At 33.1% G+C, this 18,251-nt stretch overlaps 2 protein-coding genes across 2 annotated transcripts; one reads left to right on the forward strand and one right to left on the reverse strand.

The window, feature by feature from the left end:
- Positions 1-3,376: 3,376 nt before the first annotated feature.
- Positions 3,377-5,030, forward strand: LOC108342306 (uncharacterized). Its single transcript, XM_017580065.2, has 2 exons — positions 3,377-3,902; positions 4,516-5,030. The coding sequence occupies exons 1-2, from the start codon at positions 3,530-3,532 to the stop codon at positions 4,635-4,637; spliced, it is 495 nt and encodes a 164-aa protein (XP_017435554.1). The 5' UTR covers positions 3,377-3,529; the 3' UTR covers positions 4,638-5,030.
- A 9,256-nt stretch (positions 5,031-14,286) lies between these two features.
- LOC108341963 (serine carboxypeptidase-like 50) lies at positions 14,287-16,009 on the reverse strand. Its single transcript, XM_017579662.2, has one exon. The coding sequence runs from the start codon at positions 15,838-15,840 to the stop codon at positions 14,515-14,517; it is 1,326 nt and encodes a 441-aa protein (XP_017435151.1). The 5' UTR covers positions 15,841-16,009; the 3' UTR covers positions 14,287-14,514.
- Positions 16,010-18,251: the final 2,242 nt, after the last annotated feature.

An 18,251-nucleotide genomic window follows, 5' to 3' on the forward strand; every position in this document is an offset into this window, starting at 1 on the left:
AAAACTTTGGAAGGTAAAATATTAATGAGTTGCACAGCATAACGAACAGCAAAAGACCAGAAAATTATGGGCAAATGGGATTGAAACATTAAAGATCTAGCAACATTGAGAATGTGTTGATGTTTTCTCTCAACGACTCCATTTTGTTGAGGTGTTTCAACACATGATAATTGATGTTGTATCCCTTTTTGTCTATAAAAATCTGTCATTGCAAACTCATTACCATTATCTGATCTAACAGCTTTTACATCAATGCCAAATTGTGTTTTTATATAAGAAACAAAGCCAATAAGTTGTGATCTTGTATCTGATTTACTTGTCATTAATTTAATCCATGTGTATCTAGACATATCATCCACTATAGTTAAGAAATATTTGAAACCATCAACAGAAGAAGTACTATAGGGCCCCCAAATATCAACATGAATTAAATCAAAAGGAGCTTTTGAAACAGTAGTACTTAATTGAAAAGGTAATTTTCTTTGCTTAGAATAATGACAAGCATCACAATGCGTGTATTTTGTATTGGGTAAAGTGGCATACATGTTGCGTAATTTGGTATAACAAGAAAAAGAAGGATGCCCTAGTCTATAGTGCCAAATATCTATAGAGTTATGTCTTATTGTAGAACAAGCAATAGAATTCTCAGAAGTAATAGCAGCTGGTGAACCAAGGGGTGTGGGTGCAGGAACTATCATGACATACAAGCCATCTCTTTCTTCAGCTTTGCCAATCATCTGCAGGGTTGACTTGTCCTGTATTTCACAGGAAAATTCAGAAATGTTAAGTTTACAAGATAAAGATTTAGTTAACTTTGTGACCGAAATAAGATTGACAGAAAAATTAGGAATAAACAAGACATTATGTAAAGTAAGGTGTGGGCTAAGTGAAACAGTGCCAGAAAAATGAGCAAATGAAGAGTTCTTGTTGGGTAGTGATACTGTAATTGGTGAGATTCTATGATAAGAAATAAAATGAGACAAAGAATTAGATATATGATCAGTAGCACCTGTGTCTAGAATCCATTTGGAATAGATATTACCTTGAGCCTGGGAAGAAGTGGAAGCATTATGAGAGCTCACTAGATTAGTAGAATGTGGGATTGTGGGATTAGATTGAGGAAGAAGTGCCAATAAACCATGAATTTGCTCTTGAGAAAGTCCCAAAATTGCGGAATGTGACTGTGCCGGAGAATTATTATAAGAAGGAACTACTGTAGAAGAATCTGTTGTAACATTGTGGACTCTTTTGGATTTGAGATCAGGTGGTAATCCATGTATTAGAAAGCAAGTATCAATGGTGTGGTTTGTCCTGCCACAGTGAGTGCATTGTCGAGGTGCACCAAACCTTCCCCCTGAGGAACGAGCCTGAGAACCTTGATAACGAGCCTGAGAACCTTGATATGAAGATCTTCCCCGGCCATAATCATTGGCAGGAGAGGGTTTACCTCTGCCATTGAAGGTAGAAAAAGAAGGTTTAGATTGAGAAACTTGTGACGCCATGACTGGAGGTTGAGAAAGAATTCCTGATTGTAATTGTCGCTCATGTTGAATTATCATCGAAAAAATTTTGGGTAAAGAAGGCAAGGGATCCATGAGAAGGATCTGAGAGCGAACAACAGAGTAATTATCATTCAAGCCTCTAAGAAAACAAAGAACACAATCATTTTCACGATATTCCTTCATTGTCTTAGAAACAACACAACAAGAAGCAGAAGATTGGCATTCAGGAATAGGGCGAAAATTGCAAAGTTCATCCCAGAGAATCTTCATTTTAGTGTAATATGCAGTAACACTTAGATCAGATTGATGCATTGAATAAAGATCTTGATGCAATTGTGAAATTCGAACAGAATCACCTTGGGAGAAACGATCTTTGAGATCCTTCCATGCCGTAGCAGCAGAGTCAATCCAAATAATACTTGTAGCAATCTCATGAGAAACAGAATGATTGATCCAAGATAAAACTAGATTATTGCAACGCTTCCATGCTTGAACCATTGGATCTGTACCAGCTGGACAAGGAATGGAACCATCAACAAAGCCAAATTTATTCTTCATTTGTAGTGCCATAGACATCGAGCGAGCCCATCCATGATAATTGTGACCTTCAAGAATCGGGGAAACAAGCACCAATGAAGGATTCTCATTAGGATGAATGTAATAGTCATGTGTTGTATCTTGCAACGATGCGAGAGTAACAGAGGGAGTAGCCATAAAAGGAGAAGAAAAAGGCAGAAAAACCAAGAACGAAAGGTAGAAAATGAAGATCTGGACAGGAAAAGAATTGGTTGCGGAAGAACGTGATAAAAAATTAATTTTCTTCTGATACCATGTTATGAGAAAAGAAAGGATAGGAATTGTATTTCTTATTCCATCAGAAGAGAGTACAATTTTTCATATATATAATTGTTTGAAACAATATATAAACGGAATACAAATATAAAAATAGAATATAAATATATGAAGATAAATGCACAGATATGAACGGAAAATAAATTAAATCTAATACAAATAACTCTAGAAAAGTGATTTATAAAGAAATATACATTTTAAAAATATAAGACTGGTTCATAACAATATTATTTATATTAAAACCTTTTAATATTAAAATAATCGAGTCTTACTATTTTTAAATTACATCACTTCTAACATATTATTTTCTAAGTATCTATCAAATTACTCATAAATATATTAATACATGTATATATCACTTATGTTTTTTTACATTTTTTAAAAAAGGAAAATTAAAAGTAATTTATGGCATGTTTTTTCTCCAAGTGGGTAAGATTTATCACATATTTTTACAACAATAAAATCATTCAAATTATTTTAAAAATATTTACAAAAAAAATAAAAAAAGATAGACTTAAATACAAAAGTTTTCTAAAAAAGTAAAGAAAAAAAGTGAAATAAATATAATTAGCGGGCAACTTGTAGCCATGCATTATACAGATGTTCATCTGTTTGTAAGTTACGACCAAAAGGAAATCTCCTTTAAATTAATTAAAATATTTGTTTTCATCTGAGAAAGAAAAATCCTATTTGCAATCTAAAATCTTAATAGAGAATATGGTCATAATTCTTTTGGTTCGCTAATCGAAATATCTAGATCTATAGAGTACAGACTGTATACATTAAATTTTTTACATAAAACCGCTTTACAGAACAGATTATTTGGCAAAAACGATCTCCTTTTAGGCAAAAATACGGAATCAACAACTATAACATTTTTTTCTAAAATAGCCCTCAATATTTATTCCGGAAATCATTCTGAAAAATATTTCCAAATATTTGAATAGGAAATTCCACAAATTCAAAAACATTCTTCTTCAGTCACTGATTCATTGACATTACTGTTCGAATTATTTGTTTCCGTTTCAGTTTCAGTTTGATAACAAAATAAAAACAAATAAGCCGTCAAATTAGAATAAAATAAATCGAATATTAGAGAGGCGTCAACTATAATTACGTTGCCAGCAACCACAACCAATAGCGCCACCAAAGAAACTTTTCCCCACCAATCAACCATGTCTCGGCGTAGTCAGGCGCCGCCGCGGCCACTTTATAAGCAGCAGTCGTGGTCGCCGGACATGCTTCGGGACGAAGCGTGGCAACGGCGAAAGGATAACCACAACGTGAGCGGCGAGAACTGGCGGCGCCACCGGCCGAGCAAGAGCCTGTCGGAGGACGACATGGAAGAACTGAAGGCGTGCATCGACCTAGGGTTTGGATTCGGTTCGGTCGAAATTGATTCGAAGCTGTCGGATACCATCCCCGCTTTGGAGCTATACCTTGCTGTTAATAAACAGTACAACCACCACAGCATCTCTAGGTCCTCCTCTTCGTCTTCCCTTGTCTCTGATGGCGACATTTCGAGCCCCACCACCATTTTCGATGCAGGTAATTCCCCTCTTCGTAAATTCATTTTAATTTGCTTTTCTTCTCAATTCAATCATGTTGTCATCACAATTGCGTGTCATTCTACAAATTTAATTCGTTGACATTTCTCATTCTACACATTTATTGATCACTTGTTTATGACTGATTTTCGTTAGAAATTTGATTGATTAATCACATTTTTACCGTTAACCAGACTTGAACTTCAAATAATTTATAAGGAGACTAAGGGGATTGAGTTGGGTATGACTAACCAATGACAAGTTCTTAAATTTAAATTTGTTCGAGTAGTCATCATTCATACTCTCATTTTTGTATGAATGTGTGTTTGTTTGCAGCTAGAATTCCATTCGATGGACAATTTTTTTTCTAGAAAGTTCCTTCGAGATTAGAAGTTTGTTAATCATAAAATTGGGTTTAAATAAATTTTCTACATTGTAACCGATATTATGGTTTTCTTGTGATTTACATTCGTGAAGAAAAAATGCGGATAATGGGACTGTTTCGTAAAATTAGGAATGAATATCGATTCTGGCAGTTTGTCAGGGAAAAAGATTGCACAAATTTGATTATATGGTTAAATTTTGAGGTTTTTGCTGTGTTGGTTATTGTATAGGTGATGATTTGGCTGTTAAGAAGACTCGGTTGAAGCAATGGGCGAAGGTTGTTGCATGTGCTGTGCGGGAATCTTCTTCATCTTCATCTCCGGGTTCATACCCTTCCGACCATGTTAATTAGGAGTTGGATACCTGAAGCCCGCAGGAACAACACAAGACCAGTGTGAATTAAATTGGACTCTAATTTGTTCATAGATAGTCTTTCGTGGTTTCTTTTCAGATTTTTTATGTTAATGTTTATTGCTTGTATTTGGTATTTTGGTTTTTTGCTAATGTAATTGTAGCATGGATGTGCTAATATGCATTCCCAGACTCTAAACATCAGTTCTTAGTTTGGGTTCTTTAGGAGATGGCTAGACATCCGAGAGGTTGAATTTAGGTTGATTGACTTGTTGGTGATTCTTTTCAATGTTTTCTGGTTCTGTTGTTGTGGTATCCTTCAGGTCCAATAGATCAGACACCATTCTTTTCAATATAAATATTGTTAATAAACGTTCAAGTGTTTTATTGTTCATCTAATTCCTGTTTTTTCTTCGGTCGGTGTTCTTATTGTTTGGATTGTTTCATGGATGTTCACTCGAATCACTAATATATTAATTGGTTGCATTACAGAGGAAAGGAAAATAGACAGAGCTCTTTCTTTTTCTTTTATCAGGAACCAAAAATAAAATGTCCCCTAACTGCTTGTTACATAATAATATTCTTTCAAAACTTTTACCATTCCTGAAAATGGTCATATGACATCAAAAAGTTTCTTTATTACATATTTTGAAAGTTTTCTGAAAAAGAAAAATATTGCAGAATGATAATTATAAAATGCCTCGAGATATATCATCCAAATTAAATTTATATGCAAGTCAGATTGATGATTCTGAAATATTCTATATAAAAAGATTTATTAACACCAAATCAAGTTTGTAGAGAAATTTAAAATCAATTTTCAAATGAAGATTTCCATAAATTTTTTGTTTTAGTTTTTTCGAAAAAACTTTCTGGAAAATAGTATCATCCCACTAGGTAGAGCAGCATTGGCTGGAAACGGCGATGATGCCCAAATCTCTCATATATGGAAGATTTCGAGTTGCATCCTCGCACAAATGTTGAAAACTGGTTATCTGGATATGCTACCGGAATTGCAGGTAAGAATGACTTACTTTTATTGATAATTATATTGCCTTAAATAAACATATTGTAACAAGAAACACAATTTACTTAGCGGGAACATAGGTTAGTGGTAACTGAACAACATAAACAAACTCAGCCGAATAATACCTAAGATTAGGACTTCTTGATAACCACCAAGATGTTATTTAAATAGAAACTGCAACAAAACTTTTCACTTCCTCCCTTAAACTAAATACTATGAAGAAATTAGTTTATATCAATATCACATGCTCCTAGTAGCTTTCTGAACTTCTGAAAAATGTTAACCATCAATGCTTTGGTCATTCATTATATATGCCACATACTCTTACTTTTGCAATGAACTAGTTCAATTATACCCTCTTTAACAAGACTTCTTAAGAAATGAAACCTCACGTTAATATGTTTATTTCGAGTACATGACAAGAATTTTAGACAATTTAATGATTAAGTTATTAACACACATTAGTTGTACAATCTTCGTATGGATGTCCCAATTCCTTTAAGATTCTTTTCATTCATACTTCTTGTCAAGCACAAAAAACAGTTGTTACAAATTTTGCTTTTTTGATTGATAAAGTCTAAATTGATAGTTTCTTTGAACACCATGATACAATACTTGAACTGAGTAAAAACAAGACACCCATTTCTATTGTTCTATAATCAATTCCGTAATCCACAATTCCTTTTACATATCATAATGCTCTTTTAGCTGTTTGGAGATGAATATCCATTAGCTTTGCCATATATTTACTTATGAGGTAGGTGACAAACATTATGTCAAGTCTTGTGGTGGTGAGATAGATCAAACTCCCAATCAATTGCTTGTAATAAGTTTCATCAACCATATTTCTAGTTCCATCTTTGCCCAATTTGCAATCAGCAACTATTAAGCTAAATAATACAATACTTTTCAACATATTAAACCTCCTTAATACCTCTAATGCATATTCTCTTTGACATATATAAATACCATCCAACCTTTACAGAACCTCAATCCCAAGAAAAAAACCTCATCTTTCCCAAGTCAGACATATCAAATTCTATTAACATAATATCAAATTCTCTTAACATAGAGGCTATAAATTCAGACATCATAACCTCATCATTACTAGTGAAAATTAAATCATTAACATAAATACTTATAATGATAACTTTTCCTTAGTTTTTCTTAGTTAATAAAGTTTGCTCGTTATCACAATCATTCATCAATAAAATGAGCTTCAATTCGACTAAACCAAGCTTGTGGAGCTTGTTTTAATCCATACAAGACTTTATGCAGCTTGTAACCAAATGCTTGTTTCCCTTCTTTTTATACTTTTTTGGCTTCTTTAGATAGACATTTTCTTAGTTCTTCATAAAGAAAGGTTGACTTAACATCTAGGTGGAAAATTTGCCAATTTTTATGAGTAGTAAAAGCAATAATCATTCTTATTGTATCCATCCTTGCCTTTGGTACATAAGTCTCTATGAAATCAACTCCGTGCTTTTGAGAATATGCTTCTATTACCAACCTAGCATTACACTTACAAATCTTTTTGTGCTCATTGTATTTCATTTCGTAAACCCTTTTCACTTTAATATTTTTGGCCCAATGGGTAATTCATTGAGTGGCCATGTTTGATTCTTGTTGATAAATTTGATTTCATCATCCATAGTTAACCTCCAATTGGGACTCTTTACAACTTCTTCAAAACACAAGAGATCAATTGACACCATTACGTTTGTATGAGTCTCATCCTTGAAGAAACCTTCATTACTAACATAATCATTCATCCATGTAGGAGATTGTTTGTTTCTAGATTGTACCTGTTTGTTTTGAGATTGTTGAGACATTCCATCTTTAATTTTAGACTAGTGTTGTTACCGGGATGTAAAGCATGAACCTTTAGATATATGACAAGATCAAAGTGGTGGCTTGAATACTCCTTATGACTGGAATCAAATCCATCATTATCTAAAGGGGAAAGATCTACCTACAAAAGACTTTTCAATGCTCAAGTCAATAAAAAAGATTTAGGATCTACATGAGTATGAAGTAGTAGGTATGAATTGTGTGTTCTCCTTGAGGAAATACCACGTGTATTTATAGGGTTTTCAGGCCCATGAAATCTGTTATAAAATCGAGAATATCAACAAACAATAAAATCTTACCATATGTGTGATAAAAAAGCAATGATATATCATTTAACCATATTAACCATATATTTTGTTGATATATGGCATAAAAGGATATTTATGATATCGTATAATCAAATTATCGATATTTAACCATATATTCTATTAATATACGGTAATAAAACCAACAAATATCTCTGTTAATATTATTTAGCCACTTTTGGCCAATAATACTAAATGGACTTTGTTGGACCATATTATTTAGTGTATTTGTTAAGTTGAGTAGGTACATTAGGAAAAAAAGTACACTTATTTTCTTTGAGGTCATGTTAAAATACACTAATAATATTTGGTTTAAAAAATAAACATATATTTTTAATAAAATGACATTTACGATCGTACTTTAAATAAACATTTATTTCTCTTATGTTTATAATAAAAGACATAATCTTTTATGTGATTTTAACAAAGTTAATAAAGAGAGTTAGTTCTATAAAGGAAAGGGTGTTGAATAGAACTGAACACTTGCTTTGAATATTTTCACAAACATGCTTATTGAATGCTTAAAGGATGTTGTCTAATGATTTTCTAAATACATCATAAAAGCTTTTAAAAATGTTTTCTAATAGTTAAGATAGGTAAAACACTAGCAATAGAAAAAATGGAGAACATTTGCTCCTAAACAAGTTCATCCTTAACTTTTTTGCAAATGTACCAAATCGTACAAGTAGTAATTGGTAAGAATAAATATCATTTCTCAAGAGACTCGTGTAATACTGAATGATCTTATAATTAATAACTAATCTAGACTAAAGAATAGTTGCAAAATTTGAGATTATGTGCAATAAAATAAATTGATGCATAATGATAAAGATGAACTTTGGAACTTGAAGACACTTAGAAAATGGAAAAGGTTAGAAATGGTATGGATTTGTATTGTTGGGGTTAGATTCCATCGACTTCAGTCTCATATATATAGAAACTCACATTCTCTCCATTAATATACTAATGTCAACCCATAAGTCTACTCAAACCCTAATCCCTTAGAAAAATTAGCCTAAATTTCCTTAATACGAGTCAATCCCTTGAACCCCTAATAAATAAAGTCACTTTATGAACTAGGGTTTAAGATAACCAATGGGTCAAGCTTCATTCCAAGTTTAGGTTTCAAAAGATATTTTCCAATACCTAATAAGTCAAGGCATCAAGATATGAATGACCACATCAAAGCAAGCATAAAGTACAAAAACAAGAATACTAGCATTTAATGAAAAATACAAATATATATTCAAAGAATTTGCAAGATACAAGAGAGCTTAGTGGTTACATCTACCCCCAACAAAAATGGGTTTAACTCTCCATTGTCATGGAGAGCCTAATCTTACAAAATGAAACATGGAAGAAAATAGGGATAAAGAAGGAAGAAGGGATAGTTCCCATAAGCCCTAGCAAACCACCAAGCTCTCGAAAGAGTGAAAAAATTTATCTCCAACAACCAAAGATGAGCTTCTCTCAAGCAAATAGAAGAAATAGGACACAACTTACTCCATCAGCATAAGCATCATCAACCTTCATACTACTCGGTGCTACATTTTATGAATTGAGTGAAGCTTAGTGTTGGCTACCTAGCACTCAATGTTGAGTTTTGCAAACAAAATGGTGCTCAACATTGTCTTCCTAGCACTCAACGGTGGATACAGGACTGATAAGTCTTACCTCTGTAATGCTAGCACTTAGGCGCCAAGGAGGTAGCGCTCAATGGTAGAAAAACTTCATGATCTCCCAAACTTTTTGTTCTTCTTGCTTCTTTAGGTTGTCAAATTCTATGGTTTAAGGAAAAAACTTTCTGTCACTTAATTAGATACAAAAAAATTTGGATTAGCGATATAATTGGATTAGTGTAACACAAAATGTAATTACCTATAAAAGCAAGATAAAATTGAGGGTTAAGAAGGTTAAAAGCCTAGAAAAAGTTGATTTTGATAATAAAATATGACTAAGATAATGGTAAAAATTGTTCATAGAGGGAGCTATGGAAAGCTGAACCCATATCTCTTATATGAGTTTTTGATGATGACAACAGAAATGTTCTATAATTTCTTGAACATGGCATATCAGTATATGTGCTTGAACTATTTGTGACATGCATTCATTGTTTTCAAATGAATTTTTGTTGAAAACTCATTGCACATTACATATCTGTATGAATTAATCGATTACACAGTTTGCATAATCTGTTAGATTCATCAGATATCAATACATGCTTAACTGTGGCAAAACAACAAGTTTTAATCGATTATATTATAGGTATAATCGATTAAAACTCGTGGTTATGCTTGCACATGTTTACTGAGTGCATTGATGTGATTTAAGTGAAAAAGTTTTCAATATTTGCTTAAGTATGATACTTAACCGATTAGGTTATTTCTTTAATCAGTTAAAATGTGTATTGTTTGAAAACCTTTTTCAAGAATAGTCATAATCGTCTTAACGGTCATATTTTTAAATGTTATGACTTGTATTAATTGCTTAATCGATTATGTGCTATGCTTAATCTGTTAAATACTCAAAAATGTAAATTTGTTATAGTAGAAGGAATTGCTTAACCGATTACATTATTTAGTTAATCGATTAAAATGTGTCTATACTGATATATCTATAAATAGATGCATTGTTTTCTGTTTTCAACAACTTTAATGATTCATAACTTTCATATTTGATATTGTTTGTTGAGTTATTATTACAGGAGCGTCCTATTTCTCCAAGAATCAAGAATACTTCATTTGAAGGAAATCGTCAAGGATTCTTTAAGAAGTGATAGAGCTTTCACATACTGATCATCTAACATCAAGGTGTTTGTATCAAATCATATTCATTTGCAATCAAGAGTGATTGTTGATTCCATGTTGTTGTTGGCCAGGAAGAAGAACTTAGAGGAGTTCTTGTGACTTAAAGAGAGGATTCTCTAAGGGTGTACAAAAAGAGGATTGTTCTTTCTTAGTGTGTTTGTTATAAGTGATTTGGAGTTGCGAGGAGAATACATTGAGAAGGTTGTCTCTGTATCTTGCTTGTAAGAACTCAATCATTGTAGTGGATTTCCTTTCAATCTAAGGTTGATTGAAAGATGATCGGATGTAGGTTTGTCCGAACCAGTATACATCATTCTGTGAATTTCTCTTTCCCTTTACTCTTGCATTGTTATTCATTCTTTATTAATTTCATTCCAAGAAAGATAAAATGGTTTTGAAAAGATTTTTAAATAACACTTTTTCTATAAGGGAAACCAATTCACCCCTTTCTTGGTTGAGAAACTTGGCCAATCTTTTTCTACAAAAATTAACATTATCAAAAAGATTATACTAAATAAACAAATGTTTACAAATATTTTCATTGTCACTTCTATCTTATATGTGTACACAAAATTTCGTTAAATTATCCAATAAACTTTCTCGAAGTTTAAGCATGAGTACACAAGGCCTTTCTAGACAATAAAACAATAAAATGTTGTTTATAAGATAAGATTTTATACTCAAACAAGTAGATATCAAATACATACATTCATTGTTCTATATATAGACATGGTTCTAATTCATATAGCTCAACTTGGATATGTTGTCTCACCTTAACATCAGTCTGACATTACTTGAGTCATCTTAAACCCGGATTAACTTGACTTAACCTGACCCATGTCAACTTGGCTCCACTTGGGCTTGACCTGACTTCACTTGACCCTGTCTGTAGGTTGACTCGACGTAACCTAAAAAAGTGCTGACTCAACTCAACCTTGGGCTTGTGATGACTTGACTAAACCCTCGAATAGTGCAGGCTAAGATCAAATATTAGCTCAAGTCGATTCATCTCGAACTTCGACCTCGGCCAACTCATCTTGACTTTTAACCTAGGTAGATTCAGTTCAACCTTCAACTGAGGTAAACTTGTCTCGACCTTCAGTCAAGGTTAACTCATCACAACCTTCAACCTAGGGCAACTTGTCTTCACCTTCTACTTATATTGAGGACTCGACCTCTGACTTGAGACAAATCAACATTTAATCAGGGCTAGGATTTTAGGTAAGGATGACTTGGCTGATGACTTGGCTGATGACTTGGCTCCACCCTTAGTTCAAGATAACTAAGCTCAACCTTCAATTCAAGCCAACTAGTATTGATTCTTTGACTTAGGTAGATTGGGTGACCCTTTGGCTCAAGTCGACTCAGCTCGACCTTCGGTACCAGTAGACTCGACTCTACCTAGGCCGATTTGACTAAACCTTCTTCTTAGAGTGTCTCAACTCAACCTTGAAATAATTGGAAAACACTAGAAGAGGGGTTGAATAGTGTCTTGGAAAACTTTTCGCCAAAAGGTAGTTTAACAACTTTGTTAAGGATTAAATGATTTACACAAGTTGTCAAACACTTGATTTATAAAGTTTTGTTTAAACAACAAGTTCAAAGATGAAATGTTTTCAAGTGTTTTAGCAAATCTACTACAATGCTTTGAGAAAGACAACTCTTAATAAAGATAGTGTTTAGTGACAAGAGCTTTTATAAATGATTATGTTAATAAGCAACTGCAGAGTTTATAAGTGACCCGTTTTGCAAAGCTGAAGTAGTAAACACAGTTATTTTATATTGGTTCACTCTACCGAGCTATGTATAGTTCTTCTCAAAGACTTTTAGAGGGTTCCACTGTAATCTTCAACAAGATTACAACTGAGTATTCGCATCACTCATGCTATCACCTAGTCAATCCTAGTAACCCTTGTTACTCTGACTAGAATCAAGTATCACCCACTCCTAATATCCCTATACAATCCCGGTATCTTCCTGATACACTGTCTAGTTGAGTTTCACCTACTCTTGGTTTCCACTAGACAATCTCGGTATCTTCCTGATACATTGTCTAGCTATTGTTTAACACAACTAAGTTAATCCGTAAGTCTTTGTATTCTCTTCAGAATATGCAATCAATCATATTTCTTACAACTCCTTAGACAGTTACCCTCACAGAGAGGATGTGTTTGCAATGAAATTCAATCTAACAGACCTTTTTTAGTTTTCTCTTTTCTTAGAACTGTAAGCTTATGATTCTGTGAAGCTTGAGAATATTTTTTTTCTTTTGTATTTTCTTTTCTTCTCAAAATGATTTCTTTCTTATTCGTGCGCCTATTCTCTTGATTTTCTCTTCAAGGATCTTCAATTTATAGGCTTCATGAGAAAATATTTGTTAGATAGTGTTTGTTTTTAATCTTCGGATCTTCTTAGCCTTTTCGTAGGTAGCAACCGTAGGTTAAAGTCAACTTGTCGAAGCAATCATGTTTTTTCAGTACTTTATCAAAAGTAGGTTGTATGAACTTTTCAGCACGACTTTTGATGGTGAGAACATTCCGTGAATATTTTCTTTGTCTCTAATGTCTACTTCTGACTTGTATATGATAAAGTAGGTGGATACTTGACATAGACAACTGCAAAGAGTAGAGTAGATGTGTATGCAGGTAGATATGTCCTTTCTCTTATCACTTTTGTTTTTTTGAAACATTGTGCATTTAATGCTCTTTAATGCGTGTTTAGAACAATAATGAACTTTTCAAATTTTCTATCATTCAAACAAGATTTGATCATTTCTTTAAAGATACCAAGCAATTCATAAAGGTTTCATCGTTGGATGAAAATGTTGTTTGGTATAAGGTATTATTTGGCTTATACAAGGTGTTTACTAACAACGCTTTGTTTAGTGATCTCAGTTTGGTTCAAGAGCGCATTTAGCAAGATTTCATACAACATATGTTTATATCTTTTAGTGTGTTTATCAAAAACATCATTTTGCTAATTGTTTTGCAAGATATAGTAAAAGCTTGTTTAACATTATTTAGCAATGTATAACAAGAACGCGTTTAGCAAAACTCTCTTATGACATATTGACATGTTTGCTGTAATCTCATTTGTTGGTGTGTTTGTTGAGATATCAATGCAATTATTAAAGCTTTTAGTTTAGGCATTCAAATTTTTTAAAGCTTTTCAAAAAAAATGCTTGTCTTTCAACGATATAATTTTTCACCAAGATAACACTTTGTCAAATGCTCATTTAGTCTATTGTTGTTTGTTAAACTTTAAAACATATAAAAACATTAGATTGTCCAGTCTTATAGACGATCTTACCCTAACAAACTTTCGACCCAAAGAGACTTGATTATACTTAGGATGATTTGATTCAACCTTGATCTTAGAGTGACTCAACTAACCTTTAGTTCGAGTCAATACTACTTAACCTTGACCTAAACTGATTTGCCTTAACCTAATTTTTAATCACCTTAGCTTGACTTAGATGGACCTTGTTTTGAATATTCAAAATCTAAAAAATATTAAAACTAAATTTGATCCAAATTAAGTAAATTAAATTTAAAATTTAAACATATGAATTTGAATTTTATAAAAAAAAATATTTAATAAACTTAAAATAATATAAATTTAGATTATTTTTTTGTATGGGTCAACATTAATAAAAACTGATAATGACAAATCTTATCTATCCATTTTAGATTTCATCCACCCAAATAGCTTTAGAATCATCACAGAATTACAGGAAAAAAAAGAAAGAAACATTTGAGAAGAAACAACAGTCACTAATTCACTAGGAAATACAGCTCTTGCAATGACATTCTTCAAGGTCACCTAGTATTCGCACTCTCACTCACTAGTTTCGCTTAACCAAGTGGAATTTCTTGATGCATTATCCTGTTACACGCTTTTAAACAAAGCCTTTTGGAGAACCCAATCTTCAATCATGGCTTGAGAATGAAGAGGTTGGTCAGTGGGAAGAAGATGGCCAGCTCCCAAAACGACAACATTGGTGAGAGAGTTCCAAGACTGAACATACCCAGCAAGCTCTCCATTAACCTTCCATATCTTCCTTTCAGCATTCAGAAACTCTTCTATCCCTTCCCATTTCATTGTCTTAACCCAAACCTCTGTTTGGACAACTCCATCCCTCAAATCATACTCACCTTGATAAAGCAACACCCTGCTCTTCCTCACCAAGTATTCCACCATCTGTTTCACACTTTTCATCACATCACCATGTAATGCCTCCCCAACAACATCACTGCATATCTCATACACAAACGATTCTTTCACCCCCAGTGCTTTCTTCACCTCCGCAATGTTCAAGAACCGTTCCACCAGATCATCCTCGTACGGAGCTTTCCTTGTATAGTCATACAAAGTAGCCAACCCTGCCATGTCTTGCAACCTTTTCAACACCTTGCTTCTCGCATCTGTTGCTGCACTCCAATTCCTCTTTTGGATCAACCCAACAGCTTCCAGTTGACCTTTTTCCAACTCATTCTTCTGTCTCTCGTTGATCAATCCAACATAGTATGCATTCACAGCATGAGAGACAACTTGAGTTTCGGGGTCTGTTAACCCATCCCCGACAGCTACACCGGCCAGATTCACTCTTTCGGAAGCCTCCAAGTTTTCATTTTTCTTCAATATATAGTACCCAATCGCAGGCACATACTTGCCAGCATAGCTTTCTCCAGTAATATAAACAGGGCGATGCTTGAAAAGAGGATCCAGTTGAAGAAATTTGGTTATAGCAGCAAAGAGGTGTTTGGCAACCGCGTTTTGATCTCTTGGGATCTCTTCTGGGGTTGCGGCCACACTGAAGCCAGATCCAATGGGACTATCAAGAAAAAGAAGGCCAAAAATTCTGTTCCAGGAACCAGGGTTGGGCTGAAGGGTGAGGGATTGGGTGACTCGCCATGGTCCAAGCTCGTAGAAGTTGCCAAGCATGGAGGAGCAACCAGGGCCACCTTGGAGCCAAATGAGAAGTGGGGTTTGGGAAAGTGGCAAAGTGGAGTTTTGGGCTTCATAGAAAGCGTAGAAAATTGCAGACGCAGAAGTAGGATTGATTGGTAGGTAGCCATACCTGCTGGGGAGGGCTTCTTTGGGGAATGATTGGCTTCTTGATTGAGAACCAGACAGGCATAGAAATAAACAGAAGAAGAAGAAGAGGAGAAGATGGTTTTTGACGATGTGGGACTTGTGGATGGCTGACTCCATTATCTGGTGGCGTATATTTCAATGTGCGAGTTGGCAATGTAGTAATAATAGCAATGGCTACACTATGGAAAAAAACGGTTTGGATACGGACAGAAAACAAAACAGAAGAGAAGAAGAGAGGGATAGATAGATAGTGCCTTCAGGAATAAGGAGGTGGAAGTCGTCGACTTGACTCCGTGAGAGTGTATACACTGACCGCAATGACACTACTTTTTTATAGCGCAATCAACCTTTTTTTTGGATTAAATGATAAATAACTTTATTTTCAAATATCGGATATTTTTGTCCTCTTATTTTATTGAATATCTTAAAATATATTTGTCGTGTGAATTTCTTGTTTAACATATCAAAGAAAAATATTTATTAAATTTCAAATCAAAATATATACCCCCGTTGAAGATAAAAGTTCATATTAAATTCTCGAAAGAACCTAAAAGACCAAATTCATCCAAATAACAATAAAGCTGAAAATAAAATAATCAAAACAACATATGGATTTTTTTATATATACATCTTAAGTTTTAATATATTATTCATTTATTTTCTTGTGCTTTATCTTTTTGACTCCTCATATTTCATTTGTGTTTTTGGAACTTTTAACTTCTTTCATTGTATCTCATTGCAGGGTGAACAGAGGCTATTAAGAAAAGGTATATGAGGTTTTGAATCTGATTCGTTTTAGTTTGTTTCTCAGCATGCATGAGTCACCAGTAGGGTGAAACTTCGCATAACTCACAAATTTAAACTATAAAAATAATTATATATTTTTAATATTAAATAAATACTTCATTATGAAACTAGAGTGATTTATAATCTTATAAACGTAAGGATTATTAATTAAGTATTAAGATAAATGTGTGAACCTAATTATTATAATTAATAATACTCACAATTTTAATAAAAACATCTTATTAATCATAATTAAAAAAATTAAAATTAAAAAATATATTTATTTTATTTTAAACGAATGTGTTATTGATTACATTTAAACTATTTTTTTCTTTTTTTTTACTCTTTGAATATAATACATTATACTTGTTCATTCAAAATAAAAATAAAATAAAATATGAATAATTCTTATGTTGTAATTATAAATAATCCTGATGAAACAAAAGCATAAATGTAACCTGATGCCAGAAAGGTTCCTTGCAATCTGAAAATATGAGAGGGTAATTATAAATTGTCTTATTATTGCATATGTAAAGAAACTGGTCAAGTTTAAAACAATTTGGTGACAAAGCTGACAAAGTCGCATCAAATTCCTTCTAGCCTTGTACTCATATTTTTTGTATGATGGAATAATTTCTAATTCTTTCTTCTTTTTACTTTTGGTTCTCTTATATGTAGTCGTGACATAAAAAAAATGTTATTTCATTGTGTTCTTAAAACAAAATTCACCTTAAATTTGCATTTTGATTTCTATGATTTTGGCCAATCCATTATGTTGACTTTGTTTTTGTATATCACTAGTACAGAATTGATCTTTAACGTCACCCCATAGACGTCCGTCCACCAAAACCCCAACATAAATAATTGACCGATGGCATAAATGTAAATAATTGAGTGTGGAGACGTCCGTCCTTGAGGGGGACGGACGTCTATAATATAGTAGACGTCCGGCTCCTCTAACGGACGTTCAAAAGGCTGACGGGAGAGTTGAAGATTCAGCCTTTTGAACGTCCGTGGAGGGGGCCGGACGTCTATATATAGTAAACGTTCGGCCCCCTTAAGGACGGACGTTCAAAAGACTGACGTGTTCAACTACCCTGTCAGCCTCTTGAACGTTCGTCCTGGAGGGGGACGGACGTGTACTATATATAGACGTATGTCCCCCTCCAGGACTGACACAACGGACGTCTACATAGACGTCACCCACAAAGACGTCGGTGGAACGTCAGACGTCAAAAAACCCAAAAAACGAACGTCTAAAGCCCTTTATGCACTAGTATATGCTACACATGTGTGATTTTCTAATCCACTTATTAATAATTTGTTCACTGGACCTTCAAATAGCTTAAAGGAGAATGTTTCTCTTTCAAATAGCATAAATTGTGGAAACGTTTTAGAAGGGATAGTGAATGACTTGATCCTTTAATTAATTAAGGTGAGTGAATATAGAAGAAATAGAACACAGATGATTGTAGGTTGGAGTTAGAAATGATAAAATTATGTTTGTGGGTATTTATAAATAAAATATAAAATATGTAATAAATATTTGATATTTATAAATATTTATTGATATTTTAATACTCGACTATGAATGAATTATATGTAAATATCTTTGATATTTCTTATTAGAAAAAATTAAAATTAAAATTTAATTAATATTTTATTAAACTAAATTTTATTAATATTAAAATTAATTTATTTTTATTAGATTAATTATTATATTTTATTAAATTTTATTTTTA

Source organism: Vigna angularis, chromosome 1, assembly GCF_016808095.1.
Source record: "Vigna angularis cultivar LongXiaoDou No.4 chromosome 1, ASM1680809v1, whole genome shotgun sequence".
NCBI lineage: Eukaryota > Viridiplantae > Streptophyta > Magnoliopsida > Fabales > Fabaceae > Vigna > Vigna angularis.

Coding starts and splice junctions, on each gene's coding strand:
- LOC108342306 (XM_017580065.2), top strand. CDS start 3,530: ATGTCTCGGCGTAGTCAGGCGCCGCCGCGGCCACTTTATAAGCAGCAG. Junction 3,903..4,515: donor CACCACCATTTTCGATGCAG/GTAATTCCCCTC, acceptor GTTATTGTATAG/GTGATGATTTGGCTGTTAAG.
- LOC108341963 (XM_017579662.2), bottom strand. CDS start 15,840: ATGGAGTCAGCCATCCACAAGTCCCACATCGTCAAAAACCATCTTCTC.